Source organism: Asparagus officinalis, chromosome 4 (genome assembly GCF_001876935.1).
Source record: "Asparagus officinalis chromosome 4, Aspof.V1, whole genome shotgun sequence".
Classification (NCBI taxonomy): Eukaryota; Viridiplantae; Streptophyta; class Magnoliopsida; order Asparagales; family Asparagaceae; genus Asparagus; species Asparagus officinalis.
This window is the reverse complement of record NC_033797.1, coordinates 23,700,044-23,712,762: the sequence shown is the minus strand read 5'-3', so window position 1 is coordinate 23,712,762 and position 12,719 is coordinate 23,700,044. Positions and strand designations below refer to the sequence as shown.

The window sequence follows — 12,719 nt, the reverse complement described above, 5'->3', positions numbered from 1 at the left end:
GTAACATTTTAACTAAAATGGAAAGATGATTTTTTTGTTTTTTGTTTGTTATACCGAATGTGAGATTTTCTCTATGGAAACTAGAGATTTCTGAGAACCACTTAATTTATGTATTCAGGTTTTCTGGAAGTTAGATTTTACAGTGAGTTCTTCAAGGATGAGAAGGTATTTAAAAAGGAATTACTTGGGCTATGATCATCTAAAGGCAGCTGACAATCATGAAGGGAGATTACACCTTAAATCTAGCAAAGAATCATTATTCCATACAAATGACCCACAAACTTACCTGAAAACAAGTCTTCCTTCTACTTTGATTCCGATTATAGAAGCTATCTCTATAAATGGCAACATTGATGAAGATGATGATGACGATTTTAAGCAGTTGTCAACGAATAACGTTGAGCCCAATATGATGGAGAGAAAGAGGCTTTCTTCTACTGCTGAGCCAATGGATTCTCGAAACTCTGTCGCTTCCTCTGATCAGAATCTGGTCCATTCTACATTGAGGTTTGCGCCTGGATTTGTTCCCAATGAAGCTGATGAGAGGATTGTTCTTGAACTTCCCTCATTGATGGTGCGTCCATTGAGGGTGGTACGAGGAAACTTTCAAGTGAGTTTAAAATTTAGATATATGTCCATGTGTCCATGTGCTTATATTTTTCTACATTTCTGTAAAAATATCCATTTATTATGTGATATACGTACGAAACCTGGACCATGAATATCTAAAGTTTTTCTGAACTCATTACTTAACCTATGCCAAGACTTAAGCCTAGGCAGAAGTGCAACGTTGCAGTCCTGCAATGGCACGTGCTTTACCATCAGAAACCTATGTTGTGATAAATTGGAGGTCTTACATTCTATCAATGTTAAATATTTCATTACCACAATGTTTTGACCAATAACACTGTTGAAAACAACATCATTTACAAAACATTCGTTTGTTTTTCTCTTTCTCAAAATTTCAAGATTCTGGCATGTCATTTATTGTGAAAATCAACGTATGATGAACACAGAAGATGTAGACCTTGAAGAAAGAGCATAAATTGATACGAAACTCATTTCTTTCCAGATAACAACAAAGCGAATAAGTTTCATAGTTGATGAACCCAGTAATGATAGTTCAATTGCTGCTGCTCATATAAATGAGCAGGACAAGAGCAGAAGCTGGCTGATTTCTTCCCTTCATCAAGTATATAGTAGAAGGTAATTTTTTTCTACTCTGTTTGTTATTGATTAATGCTGGACTTTGTCCATCCTCTTCATACTAGTGATACATAATCAGTCTGTACACCTAATAACTGGAACTGATTTTCTCTGTTTGTCCCATATTCAATTGCCAAAAATTTCTCTTATCTTACTGTGCGCATGCTGTTCAACTCCTTTTCTTCTCTATCAGTAAATTTATATTAGCACTTGTTTTGTGAATCCTTTTCATCTAATTATGTACAGTATATCTGTTATATAAAGAACTTAACCTCATTTTATTTTCTACCACATTCTGTTCCCTGCAAGTTCTATTTTCATATTTCCTTCTGCACTACTCTACTCCAGTTTTGTTCAGTTTCCTATGAAGTACTAGACTCCAGTAATCGTTTATCTGAAAAATTTCTCCCTGTTGATCCAAGAGATGTCCAATCAATTTTTTCAGAAGTATTTTCATAAAACTATTATTTTCTGCTAATGTCACTGCTTACAAGTTCTGGGCTTGTATTTGTATCCAATTATTTTTCTTTCTGCTGACGATAATGCTTACAAGTTAGTTTCCTTGCTGTATTAGTTTGATTGTGAAAACTTTTATTTGAAAGTCTCTGAAAGACATGCATGTTTACTTTGGACATAGGTTCATGACATTATTTAAAGTTTTAGTAGAAGGCGCTGAGAAAATAGTTATCCAAGCACAATCTTTTTCATGAGCGCCTGTCATACTACCTTATCTTGAGGGAAAACATGCTTGAAACAGTATACAGCTTGTTCTTCATTTTACCTTTTCGCAGGTGTCCTCATTTTGCCAGTGTTTTATTTATACTTTGGAAGGTTACAACATCTTTAATGCATTTATTTTGTTGCTTGTTTCTCTCCAACTGCTAATGCCATAGATTAGATAGTCTACCTTCCATTATCTTTTGAATTAATGTTTACGTTACTTTATCTACATCATGTATCTCCTTCTTGGAATGGTGTTTGCAGATATCTATTGAGAAGGAGTGCTTTAGAATTGTTCATGGATGACAGGTCGAGCTACTTTTTTGATTTTGGGGTAAAATTTCTAAGATAATAGCATTGTTTTTTATTGTGCTTGTAAACCCCTTCTTAGTTGCAATAGGCCCTTAGCAACTAGCTCCGTTTTTTTACAAAGCATAAAGCAGTTCCCCTTTGGGTTGCAACTTATAATCAGCCGCTCTTTTGGATTACATTGAACTAAGCAGCTTGTACTTATGTATTATTATCCAGAGTACTGAAGGGCGCAAGAAAGCATATCATGCCATTACTCATGCAAGGCCACCTCATTTGGACAGTATCTACATGGAAACACAGGTCAGTGCCCCTGTGCTATAAATGCCTTAGAACTGTTTCAGTCTTCTCAGTGAATAGGTCTCTGAATTGCCTACATTCATTGTAGAGGCCTGAGAAACTCCTTAAAAGAATTCAACTTATGGAGCGCTGGGCCAGGTGGGAGGTAAAGTACGCCGCCTCCCTTTAGAGTACATATTGTTACTTTCTAGGAAGGGAAGTGAAGCTCGTGGAATCACGTCTGTTGCAGATTAGCAATTTTGAATATCTAATGGAGCTCAACATTCTTGCTGGACGCAGTTACAATGACATCACACAGGTAGGGTTATAATCTTTATATGAGCTCTTGTAAGCTAGAAATAACCTTTTACTCTTTACAGTATCCTGTTTTCCCATGGATCTTAGCCGATTATTGTTCTAAGACATTGGATCTTAAGGATTCTTCCTCATACAGGGATCTTTCAAAGGTATATGTGCACCATAATTTTTTCCCCTTCATTTAGTGTCTATCCAAATCCAGCACACTGAATGCTAGTATTCCTATCATCATGTAGCCGGTTGGTGCACTAAATCCTGACAGGCTAAAGAAGTTTCTGGAGAGGTACTCCAGTTTTGAAGATACGACTATCCCCAAGTTTCATTATGATTCACATTATTCTAGCGCTGCAACGGTAATTCCATATGCTTCTTTTCTTCTTTGATGATTTTGGCTAAGTTCTATGATATTTCATAAACTCATTCTTACATATCCCTGTCTGCTTTAATTTCTTCTTCGCTACTATATATATATTTTTTATTCTCCACCATCCCTGCTTGATTTTTCATTTAAAGTAATTGCTCTGTTTAATTTTCTATTGATTTTTCGAATTTCATTATTCAAACAATATAGTGCCTTTTTTCTCTCTCTTCTCCTGTTGGCACCATTTACAGCTGTGAATGGCACTTTTGATTTCTTCTTCTTCTTCTTCCTCTTTTCTTCCTCATGACAATCGTTATCTCTCTTCTTTGATCCTACCTCTCTTTCTCCTAATGCTCTCTCTTTTCTCCTTTTCCTTATTCTTTTGTTATTTTAAACTATCATGATATTTTTCATAGTTATACACTTGAACATCAACTTCTTTAATTTTCCTGTATTTTCTGTATTTTTGGTGATTTGTTTGGCTTTTCAATGAAAATTTAAAAATAAAACTAAAAAAATAGCCAAACACTTTTTAGGTTCCCTCCTGAGCAGCTGGGCATGGGGAGTCACCAAATATTTTCTAAAACACAGATTAGAATACTTCCCACCGCAAAGTGCGCACTTTCTAAAGCATTGATAAAAACAATTTCCTCAATTTTCACCATAGCTTTAGAATTTCCTTTCAATAGTGGGAGTTATTAGTAAGGTTGTGGAAAGCGGAAAGTAGAGAGAAGTGGTGAGACACCGCTAAGGTTTTATCGGGTTTAAGCGGAAAAAAACACCAAGGAAAAATCAGTTTGAATCCTATTAAAACTTAAATATGGATAAAAATTCAACAAAAATAAGAAAAAATCATGAATAATCTAAAAATTTTAAAACAAGCAAAAATTGAAGGTTTTTTTTCTTTCTATAAATGCATATTTGATATTATTAGATACCTATTAAATACATACATATTACCTACAATCATCATTATATTAGTCCAAGTTCCTTCCAAACTTCAAGTAAAATTCTTTTAAGAAAAAGAGGAAAAAAACATGTAATCATTGAAAGAAGCCACATCAAGCGGTCCACATCAAGCTTGGGTCACTTTTGACTGCTTTGGGCCGATTTTCGACCGCTTTGGACCGCTTTAGACTGCTCTTAGAACATATTCTTCTCAAAATCACTTTTCGGCAGCTTTTCGGCCTGAGCTGAGTGGCAAAGTGCCGCTTTTTCTTTTTAAGCACTTTACATGCTTTTTTTTCATTGTTTGCACAGCACTGCTTATTAGATGGTATTGGATCCAAATTATTCCAAAACTAGGTGAAGGTCGGTTTTATAGGATCAGTTGGAAAAAGGTATATCGTAGTTCAAATTTTATCTTTGTATCAGTCACTAACATTATGTTTAGTTAGTATAATTTAGTTCAGATTCTTTACTGTTGTGAATATCACAGTGACAGACACTTCCACCCTTCACCACTTCAGTGTTTCTCAACCCCGGTCATGATATTTGATTAATGCTATAGTACATGGTGTAACCTTAATATTTGCTGCATAGCCAGCCTTATTTTGACAGGAAAAGTTTCATCAGATGATTAAAAAGTGAGGGACCTGAGCTGCCAACACATTTAATTACTTATCCAAAAGGAAAAATTCAATTCAACTCAATTCAAAGTATATGGAATCTATTTGTAACTATAAAAGATTAGAAGGGATGGATACAAGCACAGCCAATCCATTCGCGGAGGTTCATTATATCTTACATATAAAGTCAAGTTGTCTTTGCACCTATGTCAGGCTCTAGCTACTCTTTGCATTTTAACGATTATATTTAGAAGACGAATCACATTTCACTTTGTGCCCTTTGAACCTAGACCTCTTGTAAGCATAGTGCGCCGCTGATGCCTTTTCAGGCCATATATACCATGGAAACTTATAATTTCATAATTTGGAGTTATTATAATTACTTCACACAGATGGTGTTGTGAACGTTTTAGGATTAAAGCATCAATTTGAAGACTTTCTCAAGATGTCAGCTGTTCAAAATGCTCTGTCTGTTGTCGTTGTACTAAATTTGGTGGAACAATTTAATTTGTGGTTAAATTCAGTACTATCTTTTGAGAGAGTTAAAATGTAAAATTATCTCTTTTTTATTTTTCATATTTTAGTCACATCAGAGAACTACAAAACAAATTTCTGTTATTGGTTAGTCATTTTTTGCAAAAAACCCATCATTTAATATCTTCTTTTAATTTTCTTTATTCCCAGAACCAGTACAAGACCTACCTTTTAGTACATGGTGTTTTTGGACACTTTATTCTGAACATGGGAACTGTGCAGACGAAATTCTGGTTTCTAATAAGTTCCACACATTCTAGCATTTAAGGTGTGGTCAAATTCAAAAACTTTCATTCTGAACTTGGAAACTATGCATGCCCATAGTTAATAGATTGTATGTAGTGATTATTATTCCATAGCATACGTTTCTGAGAATACTTAAGAGTAGATTTCCAGTCAAAATTGTAACAATTTCTAATGCTTCTGACTTATAAATTGGTCTGATACCATTGAAGAAAGTAAGCTAGCTTTGATTTCTAGATGACCGTATGTAATAGAGGAACATGCTCAAATGGGACCTTTTCTTAATTACTGAAACCCTTTAATAGCTTTGTAGTAATATTTAGGCTTAATTGCACTTAAAAACCCTATAATTTCACCAACTTTGCACATATATAGCCCAGTTGTATTTGGCCGCACTTAAATACCCTTAAGTTTATGAAAGTTGCAGTTTTGTACCTTGGTTATGCGAGTGTGAGAATTTACCCCTGAAAGTTTTCATGCGACAATCACATGCTATCTTAGAACATTATAACCATAGCCCTTATTTTTTTGTTAAATCTACCGTTAAACCTATCAAAATCCCATTTTAAACCTACCCTAGTTCTATCCTACAATGGGATTTTGATAGGTTTAACAGTGGATTTAATAAAAAAATAAGGATTAAAATGTTCTAAAACTACCTTGTGAGTGTCATATGAGAATTTTCTGGTGGAAATTCTCATGTTTGCATAATCAAAGGTAACAAAGTGCAACTTTTTGAAACTTTAGGGTATTAAGTGCATTGAAATACAACTGGGGGCATATATGTGCAAAGTAGGTGAAACTAACTTTACGTGCAATTAAGCCTAATATTTATTGTTGGAATATTTTCTGCAGGGATAGTTTCCGTGCCCACTCTCTACCAATATATAAGTTTTCTGCCAGTTTATATTGTGAACATTACTTTCTTCTTGTACTTTCAAGCTATTATAGGAAGTCAATGATTTTATTTCTTCCAATCATACTGTTAGAATGTTTCCTTTTTGAATTCATATTCTATTCAAGGTTTTTGTATCCTTAGTATGTACATGATATCCGTTTTTTTACATGGTTTATGTGACTGCCTTACAATGATATGTTACAGGCCCTTTATTACCTTGGTAGGTTGGACCCATTTACTACTCTTTCTATTGAACTACAAGGTGGCAAGTTTAACCATGCCGATCATACGTTATCGGATATCGGCAGTACCTGGAGAAGTGTTCTTGAAAACGTAAATGATGTGAAAGAACTGGTAGGTGTCTAATGTATAACATTCAGTTTACATTCAAGCTGACCTCTAGAACAGTACAAAAGATGTGCCTTGTTTTTTACCAACTAGTCTCTCAAATGTAAATTGACATATCTGGTGTATATTTAGGTTCCGGAGATGTTTTATCTTCCTGAAATTCTAACTACTGAAAAGTCAACTAATCTTGGTGCAGCTCAACTTGGAGCAGAGCTGGGTAAGTAATTTTGATAACAGAACTCGGATACATGACATGTGAAGTAATACTTTGTCTTGTTTATGTTCATTTGATGCAGATTCTATCAAACTTCCTCCTTGGGCTGACAACTCTGTGGATTTTATTCATAAGCATCGTATGGCTCTTGAGAGCGAGCATGTATCAGGCCATTTGCATGAGTGGATCGACCTCATTTTTGGGTACATGAGTTTTGTGGAAACTTTATTACTTTCCTTTTCTTTCTTTCATAACATTATCCATCTAAGACAGATGTTTATAGATAGGTGTGTTTTGTTTTCTTATTTATTACTGTCAAAAGTTTACACGGATCAAGTTGTGTTTCAGTTACAAACAGCGTGGTAAGGAAGCCATCTTGTCCAATAATGTTTTCCTTAACATAACATACGAAGGGATGGTTGACATTGATAAGATATCTGATCCAGTAAGTGTTACTCGTTACATACATTAGTTTCGGTTTATTATGATGATTTCTTATATTTTTTTAGCAAAAAAATGAAGGTACAAAAACATGCCATACAAGATCAGATCCCTTTCCTTGGACAGACACCCACCCAGCTACTGACAGCACCACACTTGAAAAGAATACCTTTGGCAGATGCCTTGCACCTGCAGGTACATTTTATCTATAAATTTACATGTATCTATACTAATAGTTTATAATTTATTGAACTAGTAACTTGCTAGTATGAACTCTGTTGTCACGATTCTGTTTCAAGGAATTGCCAAGATATTGATATGTGCATTAGCATCTCATAAGTCATATTATTTTTGAACAATAACTCTCAGAATGTTTCTTGTGCTCAGTTAGGTTGATTCTGATTTAAAATCCGATGTTATCTTCGTCCGATATTGGAATCTTAATCAATTCAGTTCTCCATGTGATTCATATGACTGAATTCTTAATTGCAGTTCATTGGTTATGTCATTTTCTTTGTTGACTTTTCTCCATTGCATTTCTAATAAAGAAATTTATTGCCTGGAAATAAGAAGCTATCGGATTTCATCAAAACTTAAAGTCACAATTCCAAATGCTACTGCATTTACTTTAGATATTTTCATTTCCTAAGTACTTAAAGAGGCTAAACCCCTTTCTCAGTGTTTGCTTCATTTTCCTTATATCGTCAATTAATGATCATTCCTTGAAACTGAGCTATTTTATGTTCAGTGTTATAGTTATCTGCTTTATGATTGCTTTGCTTTATTTTCAGACTATATTTTACAATCCCAGCAAAGTTAAACCTTACGCTGTTCCAAGTCCAGAGCACTGTAATGTGCCTGCTGCTGCTATTTCTGCATCAGAAGACTCCATCATAGTTGTAGATTTAAATGCACCTGCTGCAAACATTGCAATGCACAAATGGCTGCCAAATACTCCTGATGGACAGGGAACACCTTTCATGTTTCATCATGGGAGATCAGCTGCAGGTTCCACCAGCGGAGCCTTTCTACGCATGTTTAAAGGATCAGGTTCTGCTTCAGAAGAGTGGCAATTCCCCCGGGCTTTAGCATTTGCTGCATCTAGTATTCGAAGTTCAGCTGTTGTCGCTGTTATTTGTAACAAAGAAATCATCACTGGTACGTGATATGCTCTCAGCTTATTCTTCACTGTATTGATTAATGAATTTCAAAAAATCACCCTTTTCTGACAATCTGCATGAAAAATAATTTAGAAGTCGGTTGAATTAGTGTTTCCTCTGGCTCTAATGTTTTCTAGATTGCGATTACAGTGCTCAATGTTGTATTCAAGTTTGATTGTACTGTTGACATCATATTCATATGTAAGAAAAAGTAGACCATCTTCGCTTTCTGTTTAGTTCTATATATGAAAATATTATAGGATTGTAGATCTTCAGGTTCTTGCCTTTTAATTTTTTATAAATTAGTACCTTATATATTATTCTAAAAACTTGATTGGATGATTTTAGTGAAAACACTTCTATGATGAAGCCTTGCGCATATTGGGTGTGTTGGATGTTACTCTTCTTGGACCTCTTCTATCATGTGTGAATCACTTTGCAAATGTGCCCCTTGTTATTTCTTACGTGTTATGGCTTCTTCCTCAGTCAATTCTTACTTTCTCTGACATAATTACTGCACTGCCCAAACATCTTATCACACTTTCGTTTAAACTTTAAACGTGTACCTTTGGTAACTATTCAAGTGTATATTTTACTGGAAAGAGGGCACCATATAATGATTTCTATTAATGTATAACATCTGCAGGGTATAGTAACTTAAGAATAAGCTAATTCACATATTCTGTAGAAAGTTGAAAAGCCATGACCTATTCGGCTACTCCTTTCCTTCTGCAAAAGATAAAAAAGCATGCTGTTTACTTTTAGTAGTTATATAAATATTCTATATAGATATATTATTTGAAATATGTGTGTGCTTTCATGCATTTATACTTCTATTTGTTTGTTTACACACCCACGCTCTATCTTTGCTACATAACTGGACTTTTTCTTTTTATGGTCTACCTCTATACCCCCCAATCTATGATATCTACTATATTTTCAGATACCCTCCAAACTGACTATTTGCTAATTTTCCTTACATTCCTGACATTTGGTTAAAATATCCCTTTCATTTAAAGCTGTTGGTTTTTGGAAGGAAGAGGGAGAAAATGTAAAAAAGAAAATATGTTATGTCCCTTTTATAAAATAAGAGGGCCCCCATCTCTTTCCCCCTACAAGCGCCATATCCTAGCTCAACCTCCTTGGCAGCGATGACGACTCCCTCCCGCAATCTCTCTTTCCCCAAAACTAATTAGAGGTATTTTAGTAAATTTAACTGAGGGAAGATAGACATTTTTTAATGATAGCTCTTAACATAATTATGGGAATATACCCAAGTATATTCCACAACAAAAGCATTTAGAGCCTTAGAGGTTATCTTAATGATCTCAGAGAATGTAGGTGTGAATTAACAAAATAGTTAATGTGAGGTAAATTTGCAAAATAGGGTACGTTATGGGGTATATAGGTAAAAACCTTTTTTTATTTGGGGAAGATGTCCGAAACAGGTCCAAATTTTCCTTTCTTTTCAAATTTCAGTTTATAGGAGAGACTCAGGACGGAACTGGAACCAAAGGTGAGTTATCAGGGANTCCTCAGTCGCAACTATTTTAATCATCTCCCATAAACTAAGAAACCAAAGCTCTAATGAGGGACTGAAACTGAAACCAAATCTTACTTTGTTGAAGAATGGGGAAAGTGAGTAAAAAAGTGAATGCGCAGATGGTGCCACAAGGTCATTTCCAAAATGAATCTTTAACGTGCAGAGGGTGCCACAAGATCATTTCCAAATTGAATCTTTCTTCTACGTAATGGGACATTAAATTTTAGTGGTCAATCAGTTGATCTAATATAAAAAGGCTCCTCTGATCTATTCCAAATTCATTAGTATAAACCTGAATTAAATCTGGACAGAGGAACCTGACGAGTGGGTAAGGTTGTGTTAAGCCATTAGTGAGATACAAGATTGTTATTTGGAAAATAATTGTTTGGTTAATCCCACACAAAAATATCTGCTATTCCTTTATTTGTGATTCCGAAGAAATGTTAGAAGAAAAATAAAAAAATGGTCACTGTTAAATTCTCGAATTAAGCTGATAATTCTCTCCATTGATATTCTCTTATATGATACTCTATCAAATATCGCATTAACTCAAGATTTAGCAGTGCTTTCATGATTCATATACATCGAAATATTCTCAGTGGTATTATTTCATATCCTTACCTTTTTTAGATAATGGACTGCTCTTGGAACCATTGCGTGAATTTGGTAATCTTGTTTCTAAGTTATGTTATGTAATATGTAGGTGGGCATGCTGACAACTCTGTAAAGTTGATCTCATCAGATGGAGCAAAAACCATTGAAACCGCAGCAGGACATTGTGCACCTGTCACCTGTCTTGCTATCTCCCCAGACAGTAGCTATCTAGTTACAGGGTCTCGTGACACAACAGTAATACTTTGGAGAATACGAAGTTCTCCTTCACATTCAAATACCGCTTCAGAAACTCCAACCAGTGCACATACAACACCCAGAAGTCCTCTTACAGCTCGAAATAGCACAAACATTACTTCAGAAGCTAATAGTCGGAGTCGAAGGATTCAAGGCCCTATGTATGTACTTAGAGGCCATCATAAGGAGGTGGTCTGTTGCTGTGTTAGTTCTGATCTAGGGCTTATTGCTTCATGCTCAAATACTACTGGTGTTCTATTACATTCTTTGAATAGAGGACGGCTAATAAGGAGGATAAATGTTGAGAATGTCCATGCAATATGCCTTTCACCTCAGGGAATTGTCTTGGTTTGGAATGAGTTGGAGAGTAAATTTAGCACCTTCACTGTAAATGGGATACCCATTCAGACCCAAACTTTATTGCCCTTCTCAGGAACTATCAACTGCATTCAAATTTCCAATGATGGAGAGAATGCTTTGCTAGGTACCTGCTCTTCTAGAGATGATAATTCCAGAGAATATGGTCAATCAGAAGTAAGAAGTCCTGGTTCTCAAGAACTTGGTTCATCACTCTCAAATGAAGGCAGTGAAACACAAATACCGGTTCCCTCTATTCTCTTCCTCAATCTGCACACTCTGAAGGTAACGATATTGCATTAACTGACTGAAACGAAAACAAAAAAGTTTCATTAATTTCAAGTTGTTATATCTGAAATTGATGAAGATCTATGGTTTCAGGTATTCCATTCTTTGGCTCTCAGACGTGGTCAAGATGTCACCGCTCTATCCCTAACCAAGGATAATATGAGCATTATAGTCTCCACAGCGGATAAACAGCTGATTGTGTTCACTGATCCTGACGTAAGTTTCTCGTTTATAGTTATTCAAATCAAGAACTGGTTGATTATGAGTCCTTGCACGGATTATTTCCAAGTTTAATATGAATATATGAATATATATATATTTCTTCTTCTTCTCTCTTATGCAGCTGTGCAGAAAGGTAGGAGAACAAATTACCGAGAAGAGAGGAGGTGGGACTCCAAGCAAGAAATAGTGTTAGATAGGGGTAGAATTATTTGGGTAGAAGATTTTTTGATAGGGTTATATGAAGAAGGCTACATTTGTTTTGTACACCAGCTGGGAAATTGCCCCATTTGTAAATCATATTCCCCTAGAGCATTGAAAAGGTAGACAAGTGAGAGGAGAGATAAAGGTATGTTTTACATTCATTTTTTAATATAGAATAAAAAAGAGGAAGAAAAAAGAAGAGCAAATTTTGGGAGGCAGCCTTCTTTCTCCAAAAGGATTACATTTTCCTTTTCTTGTTTTGAATATATACAATTTTAACTCCGGCCCTCTTTTTATTGTCTTTCTTACGAGTTAAGCATTTTGTCTCTTCAGGGACAGTGAGTAGAAAAATTTAAAGTGTCATTGAGGGATGTTATAGCTGATTGTCTTCACATACGTACTCTTGTTTGGTGGTTTCAGGAATATGTTGTATTTTGACATTCTGCTTTTGCTGTTCTTGGTGGGGGCTCATTATGCCGTTTTAGTTTATGTAGATAATTTGTCTTTTTGAGTTATTCATTTTCCCCTCTTTAATTAGATGGGCCAACTACAGATTCTTGCAATATCATCTGATACGTTTCTTTTGTTGTATCTTGTCATAACATCATTTGAAAACCTTGAGGTTCGGCACTTACCTCGATTTTGTTTAGTGATCTTTTT

The 12,719-nt window shown here is 35.1% G+C and overlaps 1 protein-coding gene across 5 annotated transcripts in view; it reads left to right on the top strand.

Annotated features, from left to right (window-relative positions):
• Positions 1–12,497, top strand: part of LOC109836952 (BEACH domain-containing protein C2-like) — a 51,937-nt gene extending 39,440 nt beyond the window's left edge. For all 5 annotated transcript variants that reach the window (XM_020405014.1, XM_020405013.1, XM_020405012.1 and 2 more), the window contains exons 15-31: positions 119–610; positions 1,073–1,206; positions 2,191–2,260; positions 2,455–2,538; positions 2,624–2,680; positions 2,765–2,833; positions 2,895–2,981; positions 3,069–3,185; positions 6,641–6,790; positions 6,917–7,001; positions 7,081–7,201; positions 7,347–7,443; positions 7,521–7,634; positions 8,231–8,597; positions 10,846–11,633; positions 11,730–11,852; positions 11,980–12,497. In XM_020405014.1, coding sequence (XP_020260603.1) covers positions 119–610; positions 1,073–1,206; positions 2,191–2,260; positions 2,455–2,538; positions 2,624–2,680; positions 2,765–2,833; positions 2,895–2,981; positions 3,069–3,185; positions 6,641–6,790; positions 6,917–7,001; positions 7,081–7,201; positions 7,347–7,443; positions 7,521–7,634; positions 8,231–8,597; positions 10,846–11,633; positions 11,730–11,852; positions 11,980–12,045 — 3,021 coding nt within the window. In that variant the 3' untranslated portion in view covers positions 12,046–12,497. The remainder of the gene's footprint in view (positions 1–118; positions 611–1,072; positions 1,207–2,190; positions 2,261–2,454; positions 2,539–2,623; positions 2,681–2,764; positions 2,834–2,894; positions 2,982–3,068; positions 3,186–6,640; positions 6,791–6,916; positions 7,002–7,080; positions 7,202–7,346; positions 7,444–7,520; positions 7,635–8,230; positions 8,598–10,845; positions 11,634–11,729; positions 11,853–11,979) is intronic.